Source organism: Hypanus sabinus, chromosome 18 (assembly GCF_030144855.1).
Source record: "Hypanus sabinus isolate sHypSab1 chromosome 18, sHypSab1.hap1, whole genome shotgun sequence".
Taxonomy (NCBI): Eukaryota; Metazoa; Chordata; class Chondrichthyes; order Myliobatiformes; family Dasyatidae; genus Hypanus; species Hypanus sabinus.
The window spans coordinates 19082520-19109828 of record NC_082723.1 but is presented as its reverse complement, the minus strand read 5'-3'; the positions used below and the strand labels follow the sequence as shown (position 1 = coordinate 19109828).

Below are 27309 nucleotides of genomic sequence, written 5' to 3'. Positions count from 1 at the left end.
TCGACGGAGTCCAGCTCAGAGCAACCCAAGAGTTGGATCTTATGGTGAAATGGCTGGGAAAAGAATCATGCAAACAAGTGAGACGCATACATTCAGTGTACATCAACAACCCCAAGTTAGCCTTAAGCAAAGCATGGGAGAGACTTCGGGAGGGCTATGTGGCCCCTGAAATTATTGAAGCGGCGCTATACCGACGTCTGGAAAATTTTCCTAAGGTGTCAGCCAAGGACCGCACGAAGTTAAGAGAGCTCGGAGATTTACTCATGGAGATTCAAGGCACCAAAGAAGATGGCTACTCAACTGGTCTAGTATACCTAGATACTCCATACAGGATTAGACAAATCGCGGACAAACTTCCATTTGGGCTGCAGGAAAGGTGGGTGTCCGTTGGCGCAGAGTACAAGGAAGAGAACAATGGTCGATTTCCTCCCTTTTGAGTATTTCACTAGGTTTGTGTGCAAGGAGGTGAAGAAGCGAAACGACCCTGGCCTCATGGGTCCAGGAAGCAGTACAATTTACACCAAGCCAGATAAATCCTCTTCGAATAATTTCAACATTAATAAACCTGTCTCAATGCTTAAGACTGAAGCCTTTACAACTAACAACGACCCTAGCAAGAATTGTCCATTGCATAACAAACCCCACCCCCTCAAAAAATGCAGAGCGTTTAGGGAAAAACCCCTTGAAGAGAGGTTGGCCCTTCTCAAGGAGAAAAGAATATGTTTTAAATGCTGTTCCTCTACCACTCACCTTGCTAGAGAGTGTACGATCGCGGTGAAGTGCCCGGAATGTAATAGCACTAATCATGATGGGGCCATGCATCCCGGCCCGTTACTGCAAACCAACAAAGCTCCTTCACCCCCACAACAGGACGGCAGGGAGGGAGAGACTCACTCCAGGACAACTGTTGTCAGCTCGAGCTGCACAGAAGTTTGCGGTCAAGCTCAGTCAAGCCATTCTTGTTCAAAGATCTGCCTCACTAAGGTGTACCCTACAGGAGCCAAAGACAAGGTCATCAAAGCCTATGTAATTCTGGACGATCAGAGCAATCGCTCACTAGTCAGTCCAGAGTTCTTTGACTTGTTCAACATTGAGAGTAATCACTTCCCATACTACCTTAGAACTTGCTCAGGCAGCGTGGAAACTTATGGAAGGAAGACAGAAGGCTTCCAGCTTGAGTCCCTGGATGGTAAAGTCGTCATCTGTCTCCCTCCAGTCTGAGAGTGCAATGAAATTTTGAAGAACCGCACTGAGATCCTGACGCCAAGTGCAGTGCTACACCAGCCACATCTCCACCACATCGCCAAGCACATCCCAGAACTGGACCCAAAAGCAGAAATACTCCTGCTATTAGGAAGAGATGTTCTCCGGGTGCACAAGGTTAGGCAGCAGGTCAATGGACCACACGACGCCCCCTTTGCGCAATGCCTGGATCTAGGCTGGGTGGTGATAGAGGTGTGCCCTGGCAATGTACACAAACTGATGGTTAGCACATTCAAGACCAATGTGCTAGAGAGTGGCCGCCATTCAATTTTTCAACCCTGCACAAGTGTCATGTGTATCAAGGAAGCACGACAAGGCTTTAACAAATGTAAAGTAACTGACAAGACGCTGGGTCAGTCAGTCTTCGTTCAAACTGAGCAAGATAATAAACTTGCTCCATCAGCTCAAGACGCCATTTTCTTAAAAACAAAGGACACCAAGGTCTTCAGAGATGAAGCAAGTAATGGGGTCGCCCCACTGCCTTTCAGAGAACCACGCCAGTGCTTGCCAAACAACAAAGAGCAGGCAGTCAAGCAGTTCACGCCCTTGCAAAAAACCCTGAAAAGGAAACCTGAGATGCAGCAACGCACCCGATTGACCCACAATGGCAGAGGTCACAGCCGTTATAAATGCACGACCATTCCTACCTGTGTCTTCTGACCCGGAAAACCCCTTCATACTCTCGCCATCAATGCTCCTTACGCAGAAGGCAGGAGCCCCACCTCCACCAGGGGATTCTCTGATAAGGATTTGTACACAAAGCAATGGAGACAGGTCCAGGCTCTGGCAAATCGGTTCTGGTCTCGTTGGAGACAGGAATATCTACCTTTGTTGCAACACACTCAGAAGTGGACAGAACCCTGCAGGAATCTTCAAGTTGGATATTTAGTGCTGCTCAGGGACAAGCAAATCACCCGCAACAGCTGGCCAATGGCCAGAATCACTGCCACATTCCCTAGTAGGGATGGACATGTCAGGAAGGTTGAGTTGAAAACTACCGACCAAGGTGATATGAAAATTTACCAAAGGCCAGTTACCAAAGTCATTCTCCTTCTACCTGAGGACTGATTTAGAGACTGAAGTTTTGTATTATGTTCATTGTGACCTTACGAAGGTCAAGCGGGGAGTGTGTTGCCTTTATGGCATTTGTTTATTTTATAATATTTTTGCTTTAGTAATTTGTTTGTTAGCATTTTTTAGTTAAAGTTAGGATTGTTTAAAGTAAATTCGTTGTCTGTGATATATCACGGCATGTGATGATGTCATATCCGGTTTTGCCGCGTCTTGTGGGAAAATACTGGTTTGGAGAAACGGGAAGGAGGGGGCTCATATGTGCAAGATCAGCGCAAGAAAAGTTGTCTTTCTATGCACTAGAAACATAGTGAAGCAACGCCTTTTCACCATACGTTAATGAGGAAGAGTGAACAGTAAACAGTTAATCTTACTGTGATCCTGTTTTCATTGACTACGGTTTACCTCGGTGTTTAGTTCAGCGTTCTCTTACACCTGAGCGAGAACACTACAATAATCGTTCTACTCTTTTAAATGTAAATTACCTGTTGGCATTGCACTTTCTCGGTAACTATAATACTTTATTCTGCATAACTTTAGTGTTTTCCTTTACATTACTTCAATGCACAGTTCTAATGAAATGATCTGTACAGATCATTGGAGTCAACTGAATGGATCACAGTTTTCACTGTAACAATAATAAACCTTTTATATTTAACAATACCAATCCACTCTCCTCTACACAAAATGCTGGAGGAACTCAGCAGGCCAGACAGCATTTATGGAAAAGAATACAGTCAACGTTTCAGGCTGAAATCTTTCGGATTTCCAACATCTGCAGCTTTTGTCTAGTTTGTGATTGGACCACTCTCCTCCTTGTTCTTCAAACCTTTCCCTTTTCCGTTTATCACCGTACAGCTTCTCACTTCACCGCACCCCCCCCCCCCACCCACCTACCTCACCCCTCACCTGGTTTCACCTTCTAGCTTATAATCCTTCCCCTCCCTTCTTATTCTGGCTTTTTACCCCTCCCTTTCCAGTCCTGATGGAATGTCTCTGCCCAAAACTTCAATTGCTCATTCCTTTCCATCGATGCTGCCTGACCTGCTGAGCTCCCCCAGCATTTTGTGTGTGTTACTCTGGATTTCCAGCAACTGCTGAATCTATTGTGTTTAGGGTTAGCAGTAAATTCCAATTTCTGAAAATCTCTGCCCTTTAGAATTGATTCCCCTTACTGCTGACATTTCTTCACAAACAAGAGATAATCTGCCGACACTGGAAATCCAAGTTGGAAGTCCTGCTGAAGGGTCTCGGCCAGAAACATCGACCAAACTCTTTTCCATGGATGCTGCCTGGCCTCCTGAGTTCCTCCAGCATGTTGTGTGTGTTGTGTGTGTTGTTGACATTTCCTGTTTTTTTTTGCCGAGTCTAAAAATACTCTTATCAATATAAATTTATCTGCAAAATTAAAACTTGGGTATTTGAAATTTATAATTCTGTAATATTACAATTTAAAATAAAGGTTTTTAAATGTTTGTGAATTATTAGTTTTATTCAGTACTGTGAGGGGAATGGGACTAATTTAGTAGCACTTCAAAGAGCTTTATCTGTATAATAGTCAGTCTGGTGTTCTTCACTCCTGGTACAAGAAGGACAGAGTTCTAATGGTCCCAATTAGCTATGGAGCCCTTTGTTTTCAATAATATAAGTATTGAGTTGAACACTAGCTGCATGTTTTCCATTGACAAGGTTATTATTATGCAGTTAATAAAGGCATGCAGGCGCCATTGTAGCGTAGCGGTTATCACGATGCTATTACAGCTTGTGTTCAGCGTTCAATCCAGTATCCTCTGTAAGGGGTCTATTCATCCTCTCCATTGGAATGCATGGGTTTCCTCCAGGTGCTCCTGTTCCCCCCCCACCCCACAATCCAAAGGCACACTGGTTAGTAGATTAGTTGGTCACTGTAAATTGTCCCGTGATTATAAGGCATGAAATCATTGGACTGATGGGCAGCGTGGTTTGAAGGCCGAAAGGGCCTATTCTGCATTGTATCTCTAAATAAAAAACTTAATAAATAATTGTTGGATTAAGGTGTAGAATTGTTATTTTTCTTGCAGTTTAACTTTCCTAAACTTGCTTCTATTTTTATATAATCATCTACTGTGATTAGGATTGCCGTGTGCAATCCTAATCTAATGAAAAACGGACGTGGGATCACGGAGCACGGAGGAATATCTGGAAATCTCCAGGAAGGCCCTCTTCGTTGCTGCTGCTGATGTGAGGTCTTGGTCTCTGCTGAGAAGAACAGACCCCCAGTCCTTGGGGTCGCGTTGCCGGTGGCCATTGGTGAGGGGGGTCTTAATACACTTGGCAGAGGATGGAGCTCAGAGAAGCTGTGCCGAAGGGGATGGTCAGAGGCTCGGAGGTTTGACAGATTCGGAGTTCGCTGTGGTCAGGTCGCTTTCATTGTGTGCTGCATCTGCGAGGCTGAGTTGGGAGGCGCCGTGGAAGTCCATAATGGGGCTCCTTCTGCCACCGGCATGATATGACGAGTCTAATCGGGACCCTGAGGATTTGTGGAAACTGTGTGGTGGTTTCTTTCAAACTTATAGTCTTTTAACATCTTTGGACTATTTTTACCGTGCCCATGGTCTGTTTTCTTAAATCAAATTATGGTATTGTTTGCACTGTTGTAACTATATGTTGTAACTATGTGGTTTTGTACAGGTCTTGTAGCTTTAGTTTTTGGTCTTGTTTTGTCTGGTGGTTTTGGAGCTCCTTTCCGGGGAACACGCTAAGATGGTAGTGTGATATTAATATGCAGCAGCCTCTCCGGACTCTGGATTGGGGATTGCCAAACGTTATGTGGATTTTCTGGTGTAGTCTATTTTGTCATGTGCTTTGTTGATATCATTCTGGAGGAACGTTGTCTCATTTTTTAACTGCATTGCATTTGTGGTTTTTAAATGACAATAAACTGAATCTGAATCTGATGAACTTGTTCAGTGAAATTTTCTGTCAATATGGTAAAGTTGCTTCTGTATTTTTTAGGAGCTTAGTTTTCAGTAGCAAATGTCACACCACTTCAATCTGGTTATCTTATTTCAATTGTTATCACTGGGATTTTGTCTATCTCTGGTCTGGATATGAGATGAACACGACTGATTTTTACTTTTTCTATTCTTTGCTCTCTCAGCTCCTCTTTCTTTGTTCTTATAGCCCTTAATAAACTGGCCATAAGCGACAAGTTTTGCGCCTCATTCTTGAATTCCGAAGAGCCTTGAGATTGCAAAAGATCAGGATTCAATTCAGCATATTCATTGTTTCCTCCATATCTGTCATACACCAAAAAAAAAAATTCTCCTACAAGTTTTTGTATTGTTTGCACATATTCACACAACCCCATAGTCCTCACTCAAGGAAGGGAATTAAAATGGTCTCTCTTCTGCAACTGTAGGAAATGTATTATAGTTTACTTTTTCTCTCTTTTTGCACTACTTACTTTTTTTTACATTTCCTGTTGTATTACAGTATTTTTATGTATTGCACTGTACTGCTGCCACATAACAACAGTTTTACAAATGATGTCAGTGATAATAAATCTGATTTTGATTCCAGCATTTTAATGTTAAAATGGGAGAGGATAAACATGGCTCCAAAAAACTCAAAAGTAAAAATGAAATTCCTCGACTACTCAGCATCTGAAGTGATCTTTCAGCTCTATATAAAATCTTTACTGTTTCAGGAGAGGGACCCTGTGCATCATCAGTTTGAGCATAAGTTCTGTGACACAGTTGACCAGTACTAGAAGCAGAAGATTGTTCTCTGGTTCTGTGGATCTATACTTTAATGAGTTTGATTGGGTGATAGTTTACTTATTGATACAGACTTTGTTGAACAAGTCACACAGTAGAGAGAGTTTCACCAGATTTTGCCTCCACAGTCTAGGGAGGCTTTGTAACTCATTCTAGGGAGTCTGTTGGAAAGCTAGTAGGAGATTGTACCTGGCCCTTTCTGTGGCTTCTGTGAGGCGGCAGCTACGGGTGGGATCACCGCTTGTGATTTTTGGATTACTGCATACGTGTAAAACAAAAAGGAAACATTTAGTTGAGCAAAAGTTGAGACATCCCAAACAATAGCCAGTGATCACTGTAACCATTTTCACAGCAGTGGGCAAATTTCTAACAAAGCTCCCAGTCTGTTTCAGTCCACTGCCTTTCCTCGAAATGGGAGTTGACCTCCTGCTGGCTTTTTCACAATGCTCTCCACCAAATGCCAACAGCTGTGTTTGGGAACACTTTCCTTAAACCATTGTACTTTATCAATCTTTCTCCCTGAACTTAAAAGACTTCCTCAGAGTTTGTTGAATTGATCATTGCCCTGTCTTGTTCCTACTGCTGGAAGCACCTTGATGTTGGGATGTGGGAGAGCGGGTTCATGATGAGGACTCGAAGATCTGTGCTTTGCGCAGGCCAGAGATGCACAAGTACGGATCTGGTCCCATGACACCAGCCCATCCAAGGTTACATATAAACAGATGAAAGCAACCGCTGACAGGAAGACATAGAGAAACTGCTTTACTGCTTCAGAATGCTGAACCAGATATACAGAAAGAAGCACAACTATGCTTTGGAAACCTCAACACTGTTTCTTAAAGGGAGACACAGTGTGAGGCTGCCATCTTAGACTGAGGTCCTTTGTCATTAATGACAAAACACCTGAGCTATAGGGAAAGGTTGACTAGGTTAGGACTTTATTCCCTAGAGCATAAGAGAACAAGGAGAGATTTGATAGAGGCATACAAGATTAGGAGATGGGTTGGAGAGATGTTTCTACCAAAGGAGGTGTAAGGTGCTCTTTTCCTCTGCTAGCCTGCCTTGGTCACCCTTGGGCAAGGTGTAACATCTGCTTAGCCTCTCCGATCAGGGTCACCCGAAACCATGAGAGCACGTGGTGAATGGTCATACGAGCAGCTGGTGCATATCACAAGTCCAGGTGATGCAACCACTGATGCCAGGCAGGCAGACTCTGAGCAGTATTAATAATGGCTGGGGTCACCTGTCTTATAAAGACACTGCCCAGTATAAGGCAATGGCAAACCAGTTCTGTAGAAAAATTTAACAAGAACAATCATTGTCATGGAAAGACCATGATCGCCCACATCATATGACAGGGCACATGATAGTGGTGATGATGTTAGGAGGGCTGCAAATGCAAGAAGGCTTTTCCCACTGAAGTTGGGCAAGACGAGAATTAGAGGTCATGGGTTAAGGGTGAAAGGTGAAATGTTCAAGGGGAATATGAGGGGGAACTTCTTCACTCAGAGAGTGAGGAGAGTGTGGAATGAGCTGCTGGTGGAAGTCATGAATGAGGGTTTGATTTCAGCATTTGAATTTAGATAGGTACATGGATGCGAGGGGTGTGGAAGACTGTGGTCTGGGTGCAGATCAATGGGAATAGGCTGATTAATAGCTTGGCATGGACTAGATGGGCCAAAGGGCCTGGTTATATTCTGTCGTGCTCTATGAGTCTATGACTCTATCCTAAATGGCCAGCTGTTCTCTTCTGCTTATAGACTTGACATGTTTCCAGTTTCATTCTAATTACTTCTCAAGCAACACACACAAAATGCTGGTGGAATGCAGCAGGCCAGGCAGCATCTATAGGAAGAAGCACAGTCGACGTTTCGGGCCGAGACCCTTCGTCAGGACTTCGTTAGTCCTGAGTCTCGGCCCAAAACATCAACTGTGCCTTTTCCTATAGTTGCTGCCTGGCCTGCTGCGTTCCGCCAGCATTTTGTGTGTGTTGCTTGAATTTCCAGCGTCTGCGGATTTCCTTGTGTTTGCTATTTACTTCTCATTTATTTTTCTCTATTTTGCTCCCTTTTCTGAGAGGCTGCGAGGTCAATACTTCCTGGGTGGCTTTCAAAGCACCAATTCTTCAGCTGATCACTGGCTCCAGGGACACAATCCGTTTTGCCATCCTGTGTTGCCCCCTTCCTGCTGCTGGCAGCAGGGAATCCACAGGGTGGCCTATTAGAAAGCACCCTGCCTGCCGCTGTCGCAGCAGTGTCTGGGAGCCCAGCTCATGTGGACAGGGGACCGCGTAGGTTTGCCTCACTCAGACACGGAGGCTGGACAGCCCATCGTCCAGCAGATATCGTGGGAAATCGGGTCACGCTGGTAGAGTTGACAGCAGGAGTGACGAGAAGGTCACATGACTGTTGCTCAGCCAGGATCGGATTGAGAGACGTCTGACCCGGGGCAAGAGTTAACGGTATGAAACACAACCACAGTCATCCCGGACTCTGAAGCTCAGGGGTGTGTCGGAAGAGTCATTTGTACCCCTCAAACTCTGTTCCAAAATATTAATTCCACTTGAAGAAACTGTGGAAAAACTTGCTTTAAGTAGATGAACAACATGCAAAACACTCAGATTCTGAAAGCAAAAAAAATTATGAAAACAAAATAGAAAGATACTTGAAATAAAGTTTTAAAAATTAAGAAAACTGATAGACGTGGCAGTAATGAGAGAGAGAGTGGATAGAGATAGAGGCAAGTGACCCGGTTTGTACTTACTACCGTAAGCGGAACTGGCAGCTACACCTGAAAAGAAATCAGAAGAAGATGTTAAGGAGGCCAGTAGCAATTCGATGAATAGAACGTCCCCCCCCACCCCACCCCCGGTCCTTGCTTTGACAATAAAACACAAGACAGTGGTTGTACTGCAGTCTGCACCCAGTCTGGAGTTTGCTCTTATACATACGGTTTTAAAGTGGGGATTGGCTGTTGCGAAGAGTACTATTCATGGGTTAATAACTCTGGATTTTGTAAAGCCAAACTCGGCTTTGCGTGCAGTTTCACAGACGCACGTTACACACTGATAGGGCAATTTTAGAAGAGCAAATTTTCCTCTGGATACATGCTAGATGTGTTTGACTTCGGGGCAAGGAGGGCCACTGCTAGTTATAACAATGTGCATGGTGGCTGCTGCACCATCTTGTGAAACGCAGCCAGGGGAGTGGCAGGCAGTTGTAATAGGCGGACATTGGGTCCCCTACACATGGAAAAGAAGGGGCTGACTCTTACCCTCCCACTTCCACACAGGTGAGGCAGGGGAACCGTGGTTCATCGCTGTACCATACAGAGCCAACGGTATAGCTGCGAAATCGTGTCACCTCTGCTGTAAACTGAAACTGAAGTCGGGCTATTGTGAGGACAGCTGTTGTATCAGACAACACTACCTTTGAACACTTGCAGTGACTTCTCATCCAGACTCACATTTTTTAATACAATAAATCCCAAAGGAGTTGGAAGTATTCATTTCTGGGTGATAGTGAACTTGTTTTCTGCCAACACCATTGACTTTCCCGAAAAACATGGGCTTCTGCCCCAGGCTGTGTTGTAAGGGAGCTGTTCACTGTTTAATGGATATAATTTTTACATTGACATGCACTCAGCAACTGGTCTCCAGTGATCCCACTAAAATCTCCCCTGCTGTCTATGCCCTAACTCTGAACTCCATTTTCTTGACTTGGGAAATAAAAGGGAGATTCATGGTCGATTGCTTCTTGTTTTTGAGTCTTCGAATTAGAATTTTATCTGGGAAAAGTATGCATGCATTGAAGATGCTGCTCAGCTATTGCATGCTTGGAAGTTCCAACATTTGTGTCAGAGATACATTCAGCAGCCTAGGAGGTCATTAACTCATCAGAACTTACCCTTGGACATGGACAAACAGGTAAAATAAATCAGTTGAGGAAATATTTCAATGACATCTCTTTTCAATTAAAGGCAGAAAGCACTGAAGTTACTTTATCTGAGGTGGGAGGCAAAGGTACGTTCTTACTACACGTGAGATCCATTCTTTGGACTAAAGAGCTTCCAAGACATAAAGTTTACAGTTCTTTTTTCCTGCAAAAAAACCTCGAGTATTTCAAGTGAAGTGGTACATTTTTGGAGGTTGAATTTGAAGGCAGAATACAGGGTTAAAGGCAGGATCTCAAGCAGTGTGGAAGAACAGAGGGATCTTGAGGTCCACATCATCAATCCCTCGAAGTTGCTGCACAGGTTGATAAGGTAATTAAGAAGATGTATGGTGTGTCAGCTTTCAAATGTTTGGGGGATTGACTTTAACAGTGTGAGGTAATGTTGCAGCTCTATAAAACTGGTTAGACTACACTTGGAATATTGTGCTCAGTTCTGGTAGCCTCATTATAGGAAGAATGTGGAAGCTTTATAAAGGGTGCAGAGGAGATTCATCAGGATGCTGCCTGGATTGGAGAGCATGTCTTATGAGAAGAAGTTGAGTAAGCTATAGCTTTTCTGTCTGGAGTGAAGGAGGGTGAGAGGAGTACAAAATGATAAAAGGCAAAGATTGATTGGAAAGCCAGAGACTTTTCCCCAGAGTGGAGATGGCTAATACAAGAGGGCCTAGTTTTGAAGTAAAAGGAGGGGAATACAGAGGGGATATCAGGGGTAAGTGTTTTACGCAGAGAGTGGTGGGTGTGTGAAACGAACTGTCACCAACAGTGCTAGAAGCAGATACATTAGGGAAATTTAACTGACTTTCAGATTAGCACATAGATGAAAGAAAAATGGAGGGCTATGTGGGAGAGAAGGGTTAGACTGGATTTGGTGTAGGTTAAAAAGTTGGCACAACATCGTTGGCTGATAGGCTTGTACTTCTATTCTCAGTCAGTGGGAACTCAAGTGATGCTGAGCAGTTAATCTGATAGATTTTTATCTTTCTTCCTGACAGATACCTGCTACTGTTGTAAAGGCAATAATTTGTATTCCTAGAAATCCTTTACCACAAAGAGAAATCATCGCATGGTGTTTTGAAGAAATAAAATCAATAAACCATATACATTAAAGTTATGATTTTAAAGACCACTATCTGAGAGATGCAGTGTTAGACATATGCACAGCAGAAATGGATAAACTCCAGTTGCTATTCTTCTGCCCTTGTACTTGAGCTAATGTACTTGGTCTGGTTATAGCAAAAATTATTCTCAAAATATTTTTCTATCTGTTAGAAAATGTGCTTGTTAGGATAGCTGAAGTGATACTGAGATTCTACTCCCAGGTCCAGGGTAATTTAATCAGCAACAGAAGACAGGCAGTTTTCAATCAGCTTCCTCCCCCTTGATTTTTATTTGTTTTAGAGAATAAAGCACTGATTTGTGTTGGATCGGGAATTCCACAAAAACTTTGCATTTGTAATCCTGAAGGAGGTGGTAGTGCCCACTTCAAGGTACAAGTGAGCTCCTTGCCAACTGCTGTCATTCTGCCATTCAGCCTCCTTCCAAAAACCTGGGCTTCTGGTTGGTACATTTGACCAGGGCTGTGCCAACTGAAGTGGTATGAGGAACCTGAGAGATTTCGAAAGTTCAGTGAAAATAGAGCATTCAGAAGAGATAGATCGTTACCTAATCATAGCTCTTAGTAGCAGCAAATCCCAAGGGTCACTTCCTTTTCAATGAAACATGGTCAACAAACCTCCAGAGAGCATGACACTATAAGAAAGCAATGATATACATACAGCTGTTGGCTGTTCCCATTGGATATGGGCTGTAGCTGCCCGGTCTCCATGACTTGGCTTTATAGCTCTTCCTGCACTTTCCACAATCTTGGCCTGTCGTGTTGTGATCACATTCGCACATCAAATTCCCCTCCTTGAAGTGGCAGCTGTTTGCATGCATGTTGCATTTACATCTGGAACAAGAAGGAGCGAGTGTAACAGGTCAGTGATAACTACCACAGGTTAATGGCAGGATTCTTAGCAGTGAGGGGGAGCAGAGGGATTTGGGGGTGACAGCTGTAGATCCCTCAAAGTTGCGGCGCAAAGTGGTTAAGAAGGCTTATGGTGTGTTTGCCTTCATTAGTTGGGGGATTAAAACCTGCGATGTAATATTGCAAATTAAAAAAGACTCTGGTTAGACCACACTTGGTATATTGTGTTCAGTTCTGGTCGCCTCATTATAGTAAGGATGTGGAAGCTTCAGAGAGGATGCAGAGGAGATTTACCAGGGTGCTGCCTGGATTGGAAAGCATGTCTCATGAGGATAGGTTGAACGAGTTAGGGATTTTCTCTTTGGTGCGAAGGATTATGAGAAGAGACAAGATGATAAGTGGCGTGGAGTGTGGGCAGCCAGAGCCCCAGGGCAGAAAGAAATGGCGTAATTGTGAGGTGATTGGAGGAAAGTATAGCCAGGATGTCAGAGGTAGTTTTTTGGAAGAAAGCGGTGGGTGCATGTAACTCGCTGCCAAGGAGTGGTGGCAGAGACAGATTCATTAAGGATTTTAAAGAGACTCATAGGTAAGCAGATGGATGAAAGGGAAATGGAGGGCTATGTGGGAGGAAAGGATTAGATTGATCTTGGAGTAGATGAAAAGGTCAACACAACATCATGGACTGTAAAGCCTGTACTGTTCTATCTTCGATCAGTATATCTGGATCTGTTGGGGACTTGGTTACTATACTGCCAGCATGGAACTGATAAGAAATGAGAAAGGCCACGACTGCTTAGCGCTGTGTGCCTTGAGAACTCCATGTGCAGCTCCAATTAAAAGAAAAGCATCTGCCATCCATGATTCACGGCCACCTGCCAATTCCCAGAATTAAAATACCAGCTGCACTGATAAAACCTGGTATTCATCAACCTCGGAATGATGTTCAATTACTTAAGGGGTAATTTAAACAGGACTTTGCATAGACCTCTCCCCAGCCTCTTTTTAGTGAGCTGCCTTCACCACAAGGAGAATTAACCTTTCAGCAAAAATGAGGAGGCTGAGATAAGAATGGAGAATTTTGGAGCACTACCGCATGTGTGGAGAGAGAACTAGAATCCACGATTCATTGCAGTGAATCAGGACAATCATTATTCTGATGAAAGGATGAAGGGCCTCATCCCGAAACGTTGACTCTTTTTCCCTCTCCATAGATGCTACCTGGCCTGCTTTGTTCCTTCAGCATCCTGTGAGTGTTACTCAAGGTTCTCAGCATCTGCAGAAACCCCTGTTTATTATCCACCTGAAATGTAAAGTTTGTTACTCTCCTCACAGATGCTGCCTGACCTGCTGAGCATCTCCAGAATTCTCTGTTTATATTTTTGATTTCCAGTAACTGCACTTTTTTTTTGCTTTTTGAAAATGGGAGGTTTTTGCCCATTCAGTAACAGTTTTAAAAGATCTGGTCTAAGTTCTCTGTAGCTTAAATTGGGCACAAATCCCATTATGTTAAAATTAAACGCCAATATTTTTAGTTAAAAAAAGATAGGGTTTACATCTGTGTTTCACTTTCATCTGTGTGGGACAGGCTAAAATGCCTCACAGCTAATGAAACATCTTTAAAAGTTTTATAATTAAAGCCCAAGGAAACTTTTAAATTGAAGCTATAATCTCCATCCGCACCCATAGAGCCATAGAGCACTACAGCACAGAAACAGGCCATTCAGTTCATCTAGTCCATGATGAACTATAATTCTGCCTAGTCCTATCAAATTGCACCTGGACTGTAACCCTCCATACCCTCCATGAACTTAATCAAATTTCTCTTAAACGCTGAAGTCAAACCTACATCCATCACTTCCGCTACCAGCTCATTCCACGCTCTCACCACCTTCTGAGTGAAGAAGTTCTCCCTCAAGTTCCTCTTAAACACTTCACCTTTCACCCTTAACCTATGAACTTTAGTTCTAGTCTCATCCAACCTCAGTGGAAAAAGCCTGCTTGTATTTACCCTATCTATACCGTTATAATTTTGTATACCTCTACCAAATCTCACCTCATTCTATGCTCCAGTGAATAAAGTCCTAGCCTCTTCAACCTTACACCAAAACTCAGGTCCTCAAGTCTTGGCTACATACTTGGAAATTTTCCCTGTACTCTTTCAATCTTATTGATTGGTAGGTAGGTAGGTAACCAGAAATGCTCACGATTCTCCAAATTAGGCCTCGCCAACATCTTATACAACCTCAATCTAACATCCTAAGTGTATAGACACACCACTTCTCAAAGGTAATGACTCTAAGTTTCTTTTAGTTGCATACATTTTGACATGTTGTAGCTATTTGTAGTGTAATAGCCAAATAAACTGTAAGGTTCTGTAAGAGAATTACCCTAGCAACAAGGGAGAATTGGTGACTCAAACCTGGCCCGTTCTATCGCTTCTTTCATAATTTCAGGGCATCCCAAAGCAAATCACTGTCAGACAATGTGCAATGGCAAAGAGACTATGTTGGACATCTTCAAAACATTAATTTGCTACTAACTTGAGTATCAGCACTTGGAGAGGTCTTGGAAAGTAGGCAGACGAGTTTAATCAGCATTGTCTCACTGTCAATGGACTTCAGTTATGTGGGTTGACAGGAGAAGCTTGACTATCCGCTTTACTCGTAGAAAGGCGAAGGGTAAAGATAAGGTGAAGAAAAAGAAACCATTTTCCTAATGGAAGGGTCAAGGATGTAAACTGAAAGTATCTGGCAATAAAAGGAGCAAGTGAGCAGGAAGTGTGGTGAATGCCTCCTCTTTAAAGGAATAAAGTCAGTAAGTATTTGGAGCTTTCTGGGGATGGAACCACTGACTGTCTCATTGGATTGGCATTATGAAAAAACAGTGGGCTCTATAGACTCCAGTTTTCTGAGATACTTAGGGACCCTATTTTGGATGAAAATGAAATGTAGAGTTCAGATAAAGAACAATGAGAAGTTGCGGATGATTGGACTGTGACAGAGATAAAACATGGGGGAGCACTTAATATCACACATTCCCTACTTGTTTTCATATAATATATACATATTATATTGAAACACTTCCTATGGACACATTCACAGTGCAAGTTATCTACACAAACAGGTCACAAATGTTTACACCTTCATTTCTCTAATTTACACAGCTAAATTGTGGGACCTCTCAGCATTGCTGAAATGAGAGGACTCTGAAGCCAAGTATAATGTGTAACGTGAAAAACTGATATATCTGTGCTGTATTGGGAGGAAAGCAATGTTAAATGTGTAGTTTGGAGAAACTTTGACTCACCCATGCCTTGATGTCAGGGTTGAGCCTGGCAATGCAAAGGTGGTCTTGGGGGCACTAGAAGTGACAGAAATGCAGACTTAGGTGTTGTTAGTAACCTCATTGAGACTGATCTTTGCAATTATACTGATGATCTCACCAGGGGATGCTTGGAGGAGGGACAATGGGCTAAGGCGTGATATTTGGAAACCCTAGCAGAGGAAACTCCCTACATCCCTCACTCTCTGGAAAGACTTTTCTGCAGCCCCTAGTGGTTTTATAAGGATAGCTTAGAAAACAATGACACAATAAGAGGACAATAAGACATAGGAGTAGAATTAGGCCTCTCAGCCAATTGCTCCACCGTTCATGATGTATTATCTCTCTCAACCCTATTTTCCTGCCATCTCTCCATAACCTTTGACACCCTTACTAATCAAGAACCCATCAATCTTCACTTTAATGACTTGGCCTCCACAGCTGTCAGTGGCAATGAATTCCACAGATTCATCACCCTCTGGCTAACGATATTCCTCCTCATCTCTGTTTTTGTCAGGCTTTCAGAGGTAGGTACCTTTGAGTCTCCACCCAGCTATAAGGAATCACCTCCATTCATTTCCAACTCATCACTTGCAGCCAATTTAAACCCATCTCTGATCCACAATCCTTGTTCACCCATATGAACCAGCTTCAACCAGTTGCTCCTAGCCTTCAGTTACCTTGTTGTCATGTCGTGTCATGTGTGTCCATTCTCTCTTGATTTGTGGCCTCTCCTGGCTTGTTATTTTGCTGTTTATTATTAAAGTGATTGCTCACTGCTAAATTGTCTCTGCTGCTCTGCGTTTGGGTCAAGCTTCCTCTACATTTCCTGACAGGATGGGTGAGACAACGATTGACCCAGCAGGGTTTGCTGGCCTAATGGAAGTTGTACACTGACATGAGCACACAGTCCAGAAGCACACATAGGCCGCAGACCATCCGCTCACCACTCTCAACGAATTCTCCACCTCGATACAGCAACCCTGCACCAGTCAACCTCCTCCCTAGGAGCCCCGGATTCCAGAGCCCAAGCACTTCCATGGATCTCCAACCGGATACCACAACTTCCCATCCCAGTGTGTCTTGTGCTTCGAGCTGCAGCCGTCTCTGCATTCGATGGACTGAGCCGAGATTGCTGTCACCGTCTTTCTCTTGACTGGGTGAACTCTGACCTGGACTGCTGCCAGATCCCGAGTCAAAATCCCAGTTCCGTTCCCAGAACCATTTCAGGCTGCAGGACCCTCATCAGTAATGCCTCCAGAACTCACACAGTTAGGGAGAGCTCCTTTAACCAACTCTCCCCCCCCATCCCAAGAAATGAGTGTCAGTTGAGAATCCACTTGTGCACTTACTGCAGGTCCACCAATTACCCGCTGTACCCAGGAAAACAGCACCACCCCCTCCTCCCAGGAACCAACCTTCCCTAAGGTTATCTGTTCTCCCTCTCCCCTCCTCAGACCCAAGCCATTAATGGCTACGTTGATGAAACGCTACAGCACTGTTCGTTCAACCATCTCAGACCCCAGCCAGCGCAGGATTCTTTTTTGTCAGAAGAAAGATGGGGTCCTTCGCCTCTGCATCAACTACCACGGACTCAACAAAATCACCATTAAGAATAGCTACTCCCTCCTGTAAATAGACTGCGCATTTGAAACACTCTGCAGGGCCCCAGATCTTCACCAAAATGGATCTACCTGACCTGACCCACCTCTGCCAGGGGGATGAATGGAAGATGGCGTTCGTAAAGGACCCCCAATACCACATCTATCAGGTCCGTTCAGTTCTTCATTGTCTCATATGGGAAACTGAGGAGATGATAGATAGGAGCTACAGGGAGGTAGTCACCCCTAAGTTGTAAGAGGCAGAAAAATAGGTGACTGCCCGGGAGTGGGATGTGAAATGGGCCATTCCTATAGCCGTTCCCCTCAATGAGAAGTATACCATTGAGGGGATGACCTATGAGGAGGTGGCGGGGAGCCACACCAACCAGGTCTCTGGCACTGTGGCTCAGAAGGGAAGAAGACTGTAGCAGTGATAGGAGATTCCACAGTCAGAGGAGTAGACACGAGATTCTGTGGACGCAATAAAGACATCCCAGATGCTGGGGTCAGAGGGTTCAGAGGAGGTCCATAAGGATCATTCCAGGAATGAAAGGTTTATTGTATGAGGATAATTAGATGGCTCTGGGCCTTTACTCGCTGGAATTTAGAAGAATGAGGGGCAAATCTCACTGAAACTTATCGAATGTTGAAAGGCTTATATAGAGTGGATGTGGAGAGGATGTTTCCTATGGTGGGGAAGTCACCATGGTGGGGATGCTTCCTATGGAGGAAACAGACTCAAAATAGAAGGACGTCCATTTAGAACGGAGATGAAGATAAAATTCTTTAGCCTGAGAGTGGTGAATCTGTTGAATTAATTGCCACAGGCGGCTGTGGAGGCCAGGACACATTTAAAGCGGCGGTCGATAGGTTCTTGATTAGTCAGGGCATGAAAGGTTACGGGGAGAAGGCGGGAGAATTGGGTTGAGAGTGAAATAGATCAGCAATAATGAAATGGCAGAGCAGACTCGGTGAGCCGTATGGCCTTATTCTGCTTCTATGTCTTATGGTCTGCTCAAAAACCAAACATTCTGTAAGTCAGGGAAATGCCATTTCCAGATCCTAGTCATTTACTTCCTGGGTTAAGTCCTTTCACCCCAAGGCATAACCATGGACCCAGAGAAGGTGCACACTGTCATTTCATGGGCCCATCAAACAGCCACAGCACTTCTTGGACTTCTCCAACTTCTAACGCTATTTCACAGAAACCACAGCCAAATTGCTACTCTTTACCTCTCTCACTGAGCCATCTACCTAACAGGTAACTCGGCCGGCTGCCATGGACTGTGCTTTAGAGGAGGCCGAGGGACACTTCACCACCGCTCCCATCCTCCACTATCCAAACCCCTCTGGATCTGCTGTGGTAGGGTCGTATACATCTGACGTGGGCACTGGAGCCTTCCTTTCCCAGCGAGGGCCGGTTGGGAAGACGCACCCTTGTGCCTTCTCCTCACGCCACGTTCAATCTACATAGCACGGTTATGGAGTAGGAGAAAGGGAGCTACCTACCATTAAATAGGTCTTGGAAGAATGGTAACATTGGCTGATGGGGAGCACCAAGGTGTTCCTGATCTCTACTGACCACCGGAACCTCGTCCATACAACGGACCCACCAACTCAACCCGTGTCAGGCTTGGTGGGTCTTCTTCTTCAGCCAGTTCAATTTCTCCATCTTCTACCGACCCAGCTCCAAGAACAATAAGGTGGTTGCCCTGTCACGACAGTTTGATGTGGCTAAAACAGGGATCGACCCTCAGCCCATCATTCCACTCTAGCAGGTCCTCGCCCTGATCATCTGGGATCTTGAAAACCATATCCGCCAGGTACTACAGCATGAGTCTGCTCCGGCTGACGCTCCTGACAATGGCTCATACATTCCAGTGACTCTGCACTTTGAAACACTCCAGTGGCCCCACACCTCACCCCCTCTGGCCATCCAGGCGCGTGACAGGCTCTGGATTTTCTGCGACACCTGTTTTAGTGGCCCACCTTGATTGCGGATATGTCAGTTCATCACTGCCTGCTCTCAATGTGCCCAGTTTAATTCCTTCAACCAGCTGCCCTCTGAGCTCTTGCGTCCCCTGCTGTCCCTAGACGCCCATGTCTCACATCACCATGGATTTTATCGTGGGTTTGTCACTTCCCAATGGGGCCACAGTGATCAAGACAGTGTGGACCAGTTCTCCACCAGTGACAGTGGCAACCCACTTCATTGCCCTCCCCAAACCTCTGTTAGCTACTGAGATGGCGAACCTGCTTCTCTAACTCATGATCCGCCTCCACGGTTCCCTCAGGACATTGCGTCAAACCAGGGCTCACAATCCTTTTCCCGATTCTGGTGAGCCTTCTGCTCTCTTCTCCACATCTCTGTGAGTTTGTCCTCTGGCTCTATAATGCGCAGACTGACAGTCAGTCAGAAAGGGCCAATCAGCAGCGGGAGAAGTTTCCCTGATGCTTCACGACCTCTAACCCTCAAACTCAAACTCACAAAAAGATGCGGTTTGAGATGATCAAGTTCCTAGTTTTAAGAGTTCTTTGTCTGCATGTTTGTCAACAGGTATGTAATGTAAAATCACACTAGGACCTCTGAATTAGTTTATCTTTTTATTGGACAATAACTTTCAGGAGCAGAGAGTGTGAACCAAGCTTCCTAGCTTCCATTTCCAGCAGCTAACGATCCACATGGAGTAAGCAGTTAGAGAGTTACCCTCAGGATCCGTCCAGATTGTTTGGAGGAGTTTCCATCCTTCAGAATATTAAATGTCTCTGTTCAGGTTGCTCAGGGAATGGGTATGTGAATCATTTATAGCATACACAACTCTCGTTGTTATTACACCAAGAAAGCTAATAAACCAGCAAGTTTGGGAAGGAGGGCAGGAGCTAAAGTGCCATATGTGCTTGGCAGCCAAATCTAAGAGAATTTAATTTACTCATTTACACATTGAATTGCTGTAGTTTGTTGGAATTCTGCAGGAATTGGCCTGTTGTATTTTTCCTGCCTCTCTGTACATCTGACTTAAACTATTTTCATTACACTCAATGCCCATTTGGAAACCAATCTTCCAATGGGCATTTGTACAATTTCTTCCATTCTCTTCCTGTGTCCTTTCCATAATAATTTTAGCCTACAGTAATGTGCAAATACAAAAAGACAATTAAAATCAGCTGATGTAGTTTTCATTTAATTTACTTTGCTAAAACACAATAATTTTGAACACTTGCACTACAGTTGTTTACATTTGATTTACTAATGGTTTTAGCAAATGGGCCAACATGTGGACTGAAACTTGGAGATGAACTCCAAGGGTTGCAGCCAAGCTGGTTTGTAGCAGGAATTCTATGGTTATTCTCAGAATTCCTTGATGTATACCAGTGGACCATTGCCGGAAACTGGGTGAGCATGAGAAGCCGTTCATGGTGCGCCAGAGCACCAACACCCCATCTTCAGACTCACTGGTATAAAAATGACCCAGAGGCTGCACTTCCAAAGGGTGGCCTGCACACATGAGATCATCCAGCACAGGTTGGAGCCAAGAATAGGAAAAGCAGAAATCAGTTCACTGATCTAAACAATCTTCATCTCCAGCAGATGCAAAGTTCTCTTAATTGTAAAGTGCGCATCTGGTACAGTAATATTTCCAATTAGGCAAAACTGCCTCACAGACACCAAATTAGTTTACACATTGTGTAAACAGATTGTTCTTTTCAAGTTCTTTTTATGGAAACATGTCTCACAAGATATTCAAATTCAGCACCTGAGCCACACTTGCTTCCTATTTTCATCAGCCAACCGTATTTCCATCCGCACAATTAGAGCGATGCCATTTGGCATCTCCTGGGAGTGTTGGGTCTTTTGAATCAAGATGCCATCTGTTGTCTTTATGATCAATCCCTGTAGCCAGTGTGTGTTGCAGTGGTGACTGTTCGGGTTGCTGAGACTCTACCTGGAGAATGGTCACTTGCTTTGGGGCCACGAGTGGGTTTCTACTGGGTGATAGCCTGGGTGAAAGAAGGTGGGGCTCCTGGCAGGAGAGGAACACAATACCCTTTTGATTTCCCATTAAAATCCCTACTTTTACCAAGCTAATTCTCATGTCAGAGTCATAGAGCACTATAGCATAGAAACAGGCTCTTTGGCCCATCTAGTCCGGGATGACTATTATTCTGCAATAGTTCATCGACCGGCCCTCCATACCCTTCCCATCCATGTAGTTATCCAAATTTCTCTTAAGTATTGCAATTGTACCTGCATCCACCAGTTCTACTTCGTTCCATATTGCTCCCCCTCAGTTTCCCTTAAATATTTCACCTTTCACCCTTAACCTATGACTTCTAGTTCCAGCCTATCCCAAACTCAGTGGAAAAAGCCTGCTTGCATTTACCCTATCTATACCCCTCATAGTTTTGTACACCACTATCAAACCCGCCAACATTTGACATTGCGGTGTTTGCCAAGCTTAGCGGTCAGCTTGCGGACATTTCATCACCGGTCGAGGAGTCATGCTCAGTGCGCAGTTGTTGGTGTTTCTCTCTGGGAGTGCACTTAAATAGGACCCCGTTTGCTTGCCTCAAGTGGATTGCCAAGCTCGGTGCACACAGCAACATCAACGCCTCAACTCGAGGCACCAATATTCACCATCATCCTCCCCACATTTTCCTACACTCCAGGGAATAAAGTCCTAATCTATTCAACCTTTCCCTATAATTCAGCACCTCAAGTCCTGGCAACCTCCTTGTAAAGTTTCTCTGTACTCTTTCAATCGTATTGATATCTTTCCTGTAGCAGATGTCTCTAGCCCGTAAGTAAATAAATGACAAGCATCCACACCCATATGAAGTCTGGTCTTGATTCAGAGAGTGGAAGACCCTTGGATATAGATTACTGGCTACAGTTTCCCATTCATAACTCCAGAATGGAGAGAGTCGTCACAGGCCTTCAGCTCTGCAAGGCATCTACTGTCTTCTAGCATCTGATAGGCCATACATCTATTCACACTAGACCTATCAGTGAAGAAGACCAGGTAGTATATGGTGACACACAGCCCAATTAACCTACTAATCTGTTAATCTGTACTTCTTTGGAACGTGGGAGGAAACTGGAGCACCCAGAGGAAACCCACGTGGTCAGGAGTAGAACGTAAAAAAAATCTCACAGGCAGTAGTGGAATTGATACCGGGCCACTGGTGCTGTAATAGTGTTAGCTAACTGCTATACTACCATGCTGGAGCTAGCACGTAGGTTTGTGGTTGTAATGACAATGAGACAATCAGAGTTCACTCCTTGTAAAATCCTGGCCAGTCGCCTTTGAAGCATAGGTTACATATGTAGATCCTTTAATGGTGATCATACCTGCAATCTTCAGACTCCCTACTAATAACGTAACAAAATGTCCCAGGGTTTAGTGCAGTTATACGTTGTGCCTCCAATTTTATTCGGCATGCAGTTGATTTTCTGGCCATTTAACTTAACCTCCGATAGATCCATATTGCCATAGGTGATAAAACCCACAGGTTACATTCTTATAGAATCTGAAGATTGCCAACTCTGAATGGCAACAAAAACCAATGGTATAGATCGTATCATGCATAGAACACACAAAATGTTGGAGGAACTCAGCAGGTCAGGCGGCATCTATGGAAAGGAATAAAGAGTCAATGTTTTGTGCCAAAACACTTCATTGGCACTAGTGAAGGGTCTCGGCCCACAACATTGACACTTTATTCCTTTCCATGGACGCTGCCTGGCCTGCTGACTTCTAGCAATTTGTGTGTGTTACTCTGGATTTCCAACATCTGCAGAACCTTTTGTGTCCATGTTTGAAATGAAGGTTATATCACAAGAAGTAACTCTGGGTCACCATGGTCTTTGTGGGAAAGTTCTATTTTGAGCACCATTTGTGGAAGATTAATTTAAAGCCAATGCTCGTCAATTGTCTTTATACATAGGCTAACAAACATTTGGATTAAACTACTGGATAATGTAATAGAATCATTTTAGAGGTTATCAATGTAGAGCCATTGCTGCTGAATTTAATGGAAGAAAAGACACAAATGGCCTCAAAAGGTCTTTTTTTGTTTTAATTCTGTTCAAAACAAGCCTTGGCTAATAGTGCACCAAAACTTAATTAAGAAGAACCAATGTGCTGTCACAGTAAAACATTTGTCTCTTTGCTCTTTTTATGCCGAGTCTATTAGTGTTCTCTGAGGCTCCAATTACATGAATATGAGTTATTAATTGATTGGGGGGGGCATACGACATAGCATAGAGAGGGAGGTCTCCAAGTACAGGAAATAGTGCAGTCCATCCCATGTTATTTTCTATTTATAGTGCCAATGAGTCAATGCACAGCTCTGATACCGTTCATGGCTGCTGTCCCCTGCAGTACCAAACACTACAGTTCAGGAAAAGCCACTCAGAATGTATCCATCATATTGATTCTATTCTTTCACTGAAGGAGATATTGGTGTTGGTGGAGACAATGCATTTCATCTTTAGATGCTACAGAAGTTTATAGATTAATAATATTTTTATGTACTGCTCCAATCTCTATTCACAAGTCTAATGGAACTGCTCTTCCAGCAACATCCAGACTCTTAGACTTCAAATCAAGTCGTTTGTTTGTGCTCTGAAGTATGTGTTGTATATGTGTGTGTTTTTAGAGATATTTCTTGGGACCAGAGCATTACTGGCAAGGCCACTATGTATTGTTTAACTCTAATTGCTCTCAAGAAGAAGTGAAAAGCTAATTTTATTATTATTTATTGAGATACAATGCAGAATCAGCCCTTCAAGCCCAGCAATCTCCCTTTTTCTTTTGTGAAGACTACAAATCAAAAGCGATTGTACACTTGTATTTTAAAAAAACACAAACGCAGCAGCATAGATTCCCCCGCCGCCCCCCCCTCCCCGAGCAGCAGGATGCGAGCAACCGCCATTTTTCGCAATCTCCCTATTTAATCCTAGACTAATCATGGGACAACTTACAATGACCAATTGACCTACCAACGTACATCTTTAGACAGTGGAAGGAAATCAGGGCACCCAGAAGTAGCCCACGTGGTCGTGGGGATAACGTATAAGCTCCTTACTGGCAGTGGTGGGAATTGAACCCAGGTCACTGGTACTGTAAAGTGTTACACTAACCACTCTGCCCATAAAAGACTAGTGTACAGTGCAGCCCCTTTGGTCCACAACGTGTGCAAACTCTCTTGAACCATTGCAGAGCATTATGAAGTAGAGTGTCCCAGAACTTTAAACCAGCAACAACAAAGAAACAACACTGTATTTCCACAGTAGAACAGTGTGTGACTTGGCATCAATGGTGTTCAATGGTAAATCAGGACCCACAGTGTGCTTTCTTCCCCCACTAGAACCATAGAACATTACAGCACAGAAACAGGCCTTTTGGCCTTTCTTGGCTGTGCCAAACTATTTTTCTGCCTAGTCCCACTGACCTGCGCCTGGCCCATATCCCTCCATACACCTCTCATCCACGTACCTGCAAGTTTTTCTTAAATGTTAAAAGTGAGCCCACATTTACCACTTCATCTGACAGCTCATTCCACACTCCCACCACTCTCTGTGTGAAGAACCCCCCCCCCATGTTCCCTTTAAACTTTTCCCCCTTCACCCTTAACCCATGTCCTCTGGTTTTTTTCTCCCCTAGCCTCAGTGGAAAAAGCCTGCTTGCATTCACTATATCTATACCCATCAAAATTTTATATACCTCTATCAAGTCTCCCCTTATTCTTCTACACTCCAGGGAATAAAGTCCTAACCTATTCAACGTTTCTCTGTAACTCAATTTCTCAAGTCCCGTCAACATCCTTGTAAACCTTCTCTGCACTCTTTCAACCTTATTAATATCCTTCCTGTAATTCAGTGACCAAAACTGCACACAATACTCCAAATTCGGCCTCACCAATGCCTTATACAACCTCACCATAACATTCCAACTGTTATACACTTTACTTTGATTTATAAAGGCCAATGTACCAGAAGCTCTCTTTACGACACTCTCTACCTGTGACACCGCTTTTAGGGAATTTTGTATCTGTATTCCGAGATCCCTCTGTTCTCCTGCACTCCTCAGTGCCCTATCTTTTACCTTGTATGTACTTTGTACATACTGAGAGAAACAGAAGTCCCACTGTACTAAGTTCAGCTCCTTTTTTTAAATCATATTTTTCCTGATCTTTTTGCCTTAGCTTTATTTGTTTGTCATATATACATCAAAATATACAGTTATATGCATTGTTTTGCATCAAATCAAATCAGTGAGGATTGTGCTGGCCTGCCCAAAAGAGGCACCACACTTCCAGCACCAACATATCAAGCCCATAACTTACTAAACCTAATCGTAAGTCTCTGGAATGTGGGAAAAAACTGGAGCACAAGGAGGAAACCCACATAGTGACGATGAGAGCATACAAAATCCTTTGAGACAGCAGCAGGAATTGAACCCGAATCTTTCAGCCAGTGCTGGAAAGCGCTGTGTGAGCCGCTAGGCTACCAGTATAACTGGTATAATCCAGGATAGTTGTGCCGATAAAGCAAGCATCCAGCACACTCTCACAGGAGAATTATTCTACCACTTGTAGCATGATTAGGCCTGTCACTCTGTTCTGCACCCAGCACACTGGCCCTGCCCCTGATAAACTGATTTCCTACCATTATCAAAAAACACAATGTGCACTCAGTGGCCACTTTATTAGGTACACCGGCTTGTTAATTCAAATATCTAATCAGGTGGCAGCAACTCAATGCATAAAAGCATGCAGGCACAGTCAAGAGGTTCAGTTGTTGTTCAGCCAATCATCAGAATGGGGAAGAAATGTGATCTAAGTTACTTTGATTGTGGAATGATAGTGGGGGGGGGGGGAATGGTGGTTTGAGCATCGCAGGAACTGCTGTTCCCGTGGGATTTTAATGCATAACAGTCTCTAGAGTTTACGGAGAAAAGTGCAAAACAAAATCCAGTGAATGGCACAGTGATTCTGGGGGCAAAAGTGACCTGAGAGGGGTCAGAGGAGAATGACAGGAAGGCGACAGTAACTCAAATAACCACATGTTACAACAGTGCTGTGCAGAAGAGCATCTCTGAACACACAATATGTTGAATCTTGAAGTGGATAGTCTACAGCAGCAGAAGACCATGAATATACACTCAGTGGCCACTTTATTAGGTACAGGGGATGCATAATAGCGTGGACAGCTGGAGTCTTTTTCCCAGGGTGGAAACGGCTAATTCGAGGAGGCATTACTTTAAGGTGTTGGGAGGAAAGTATAGGGGGGATGACAGAAGTAGTTTTTTTTTTACACAGAGAGTGGTATGTACATGGAATGCCCTACCAGGCAGAAGTATTAGGAACATGTAACAGACTTTTAGACAGGCACATGAATGAAAGAAAAATGGAGGGCCATGTGGGAGGGAAGTATTAGATTGGACTTGGTTTAGGTTGAACATTGTGGGCCGAATGGCCTGCACAGTGCCGTACTGGTTTATGTTCTATGTTCTAAAATGCTAACTTTGAACTGCACAGACTTTGAAGTTGGTGGTGAATTCATAGGCAGTCTGAGGGAGACGGCAAGTGAGAAGAGTGCAGTTCATAACCTGTTACTGAAGGATCTCCAAGAGCAGAGGAGTCAGTGTTGTTCAATATAGCATTACTTAATAGATTGAAAAAAATGTTTCGAATGTCAGTGTACTAAGGACCAATATCAAGCAAATGAAACCTTAGACGATTTGAGTATTCTTAAGATGACTAGTATTGAACAGGAAACCATTGATCAGGGAACTACACTTAGACAAATAAAGTAAATTATCAAGGACTCGGAATTGGAGGCAACCAACATAATGTGCAGGCGCAGAGGAAAAGGGCTCATGCTATGATCCCCACAACACTTGAGGGGCTTGGAGAGAGCACAAATTGACTGGAATTATTTCAAGGATCAACTTTCTTCACCATATGCATTTATATGTGTTAGGTATTGGTTGTGGTGTTTTGCCACAACGTGCAACAATATTCAAAAATAAGAAAGAACAAGAATTATATAAAATAAGTTAAAGGTTAGAGATATGGAATAAAATGTGCATAAATATAAATACCAACATGTATTTATAATGTAAACAGGATTATAAAAGGAGAGTTAAAGTATTCACAGTATTTTGCAGAGACTGAAGTAATAGGCAGAGGGGTGTAGGGTGGGCTGACTAGAATGGTTGATCAGATTAACTGTCTTGGGAAAGAAACTTTTAAGATGATGTGAAGTTTTTGTTTTAGTAGTCCTACAGTGCTTTGCAGAAGGAGGCCTTTGAAAAAGAGACAGTTTGCTGGGAGGGTAATGTCCACAATGATTTTTTTTGCTGGCCCTT

At 43.7% G+C, this 27309-nt stretch overlaps 1 protein-coding gene across 2 annotated transcripts in view; it reads right to left on the bottom strand.

Moving 5' to 3' along the window:
- The window catches only part of ntng2a (netrin g2a), a 136037-nt gene that overhangs the window by 29346 nt on the left and 79382 nt on the right, over window positions 1–27309 (bottom strand). For both annotated transcript variants that reach the window (XM_059943766.1, XM_059943767.1), the window contains exons 4-5: window positions 11821–11993; window positions 8856–8882 (exon numbers count right to left, since the gene is read on the bottom strand). In XM_059943766.1, coding sequence (XP_059799749.1) covers window positions 8856–8882; window positions 11821–11993 — 200 coding nt within the window. The remainder of the gene's footprint in view (window positions 1–8855; window positions 8883–11820; window positions 11994–27309) is intronic.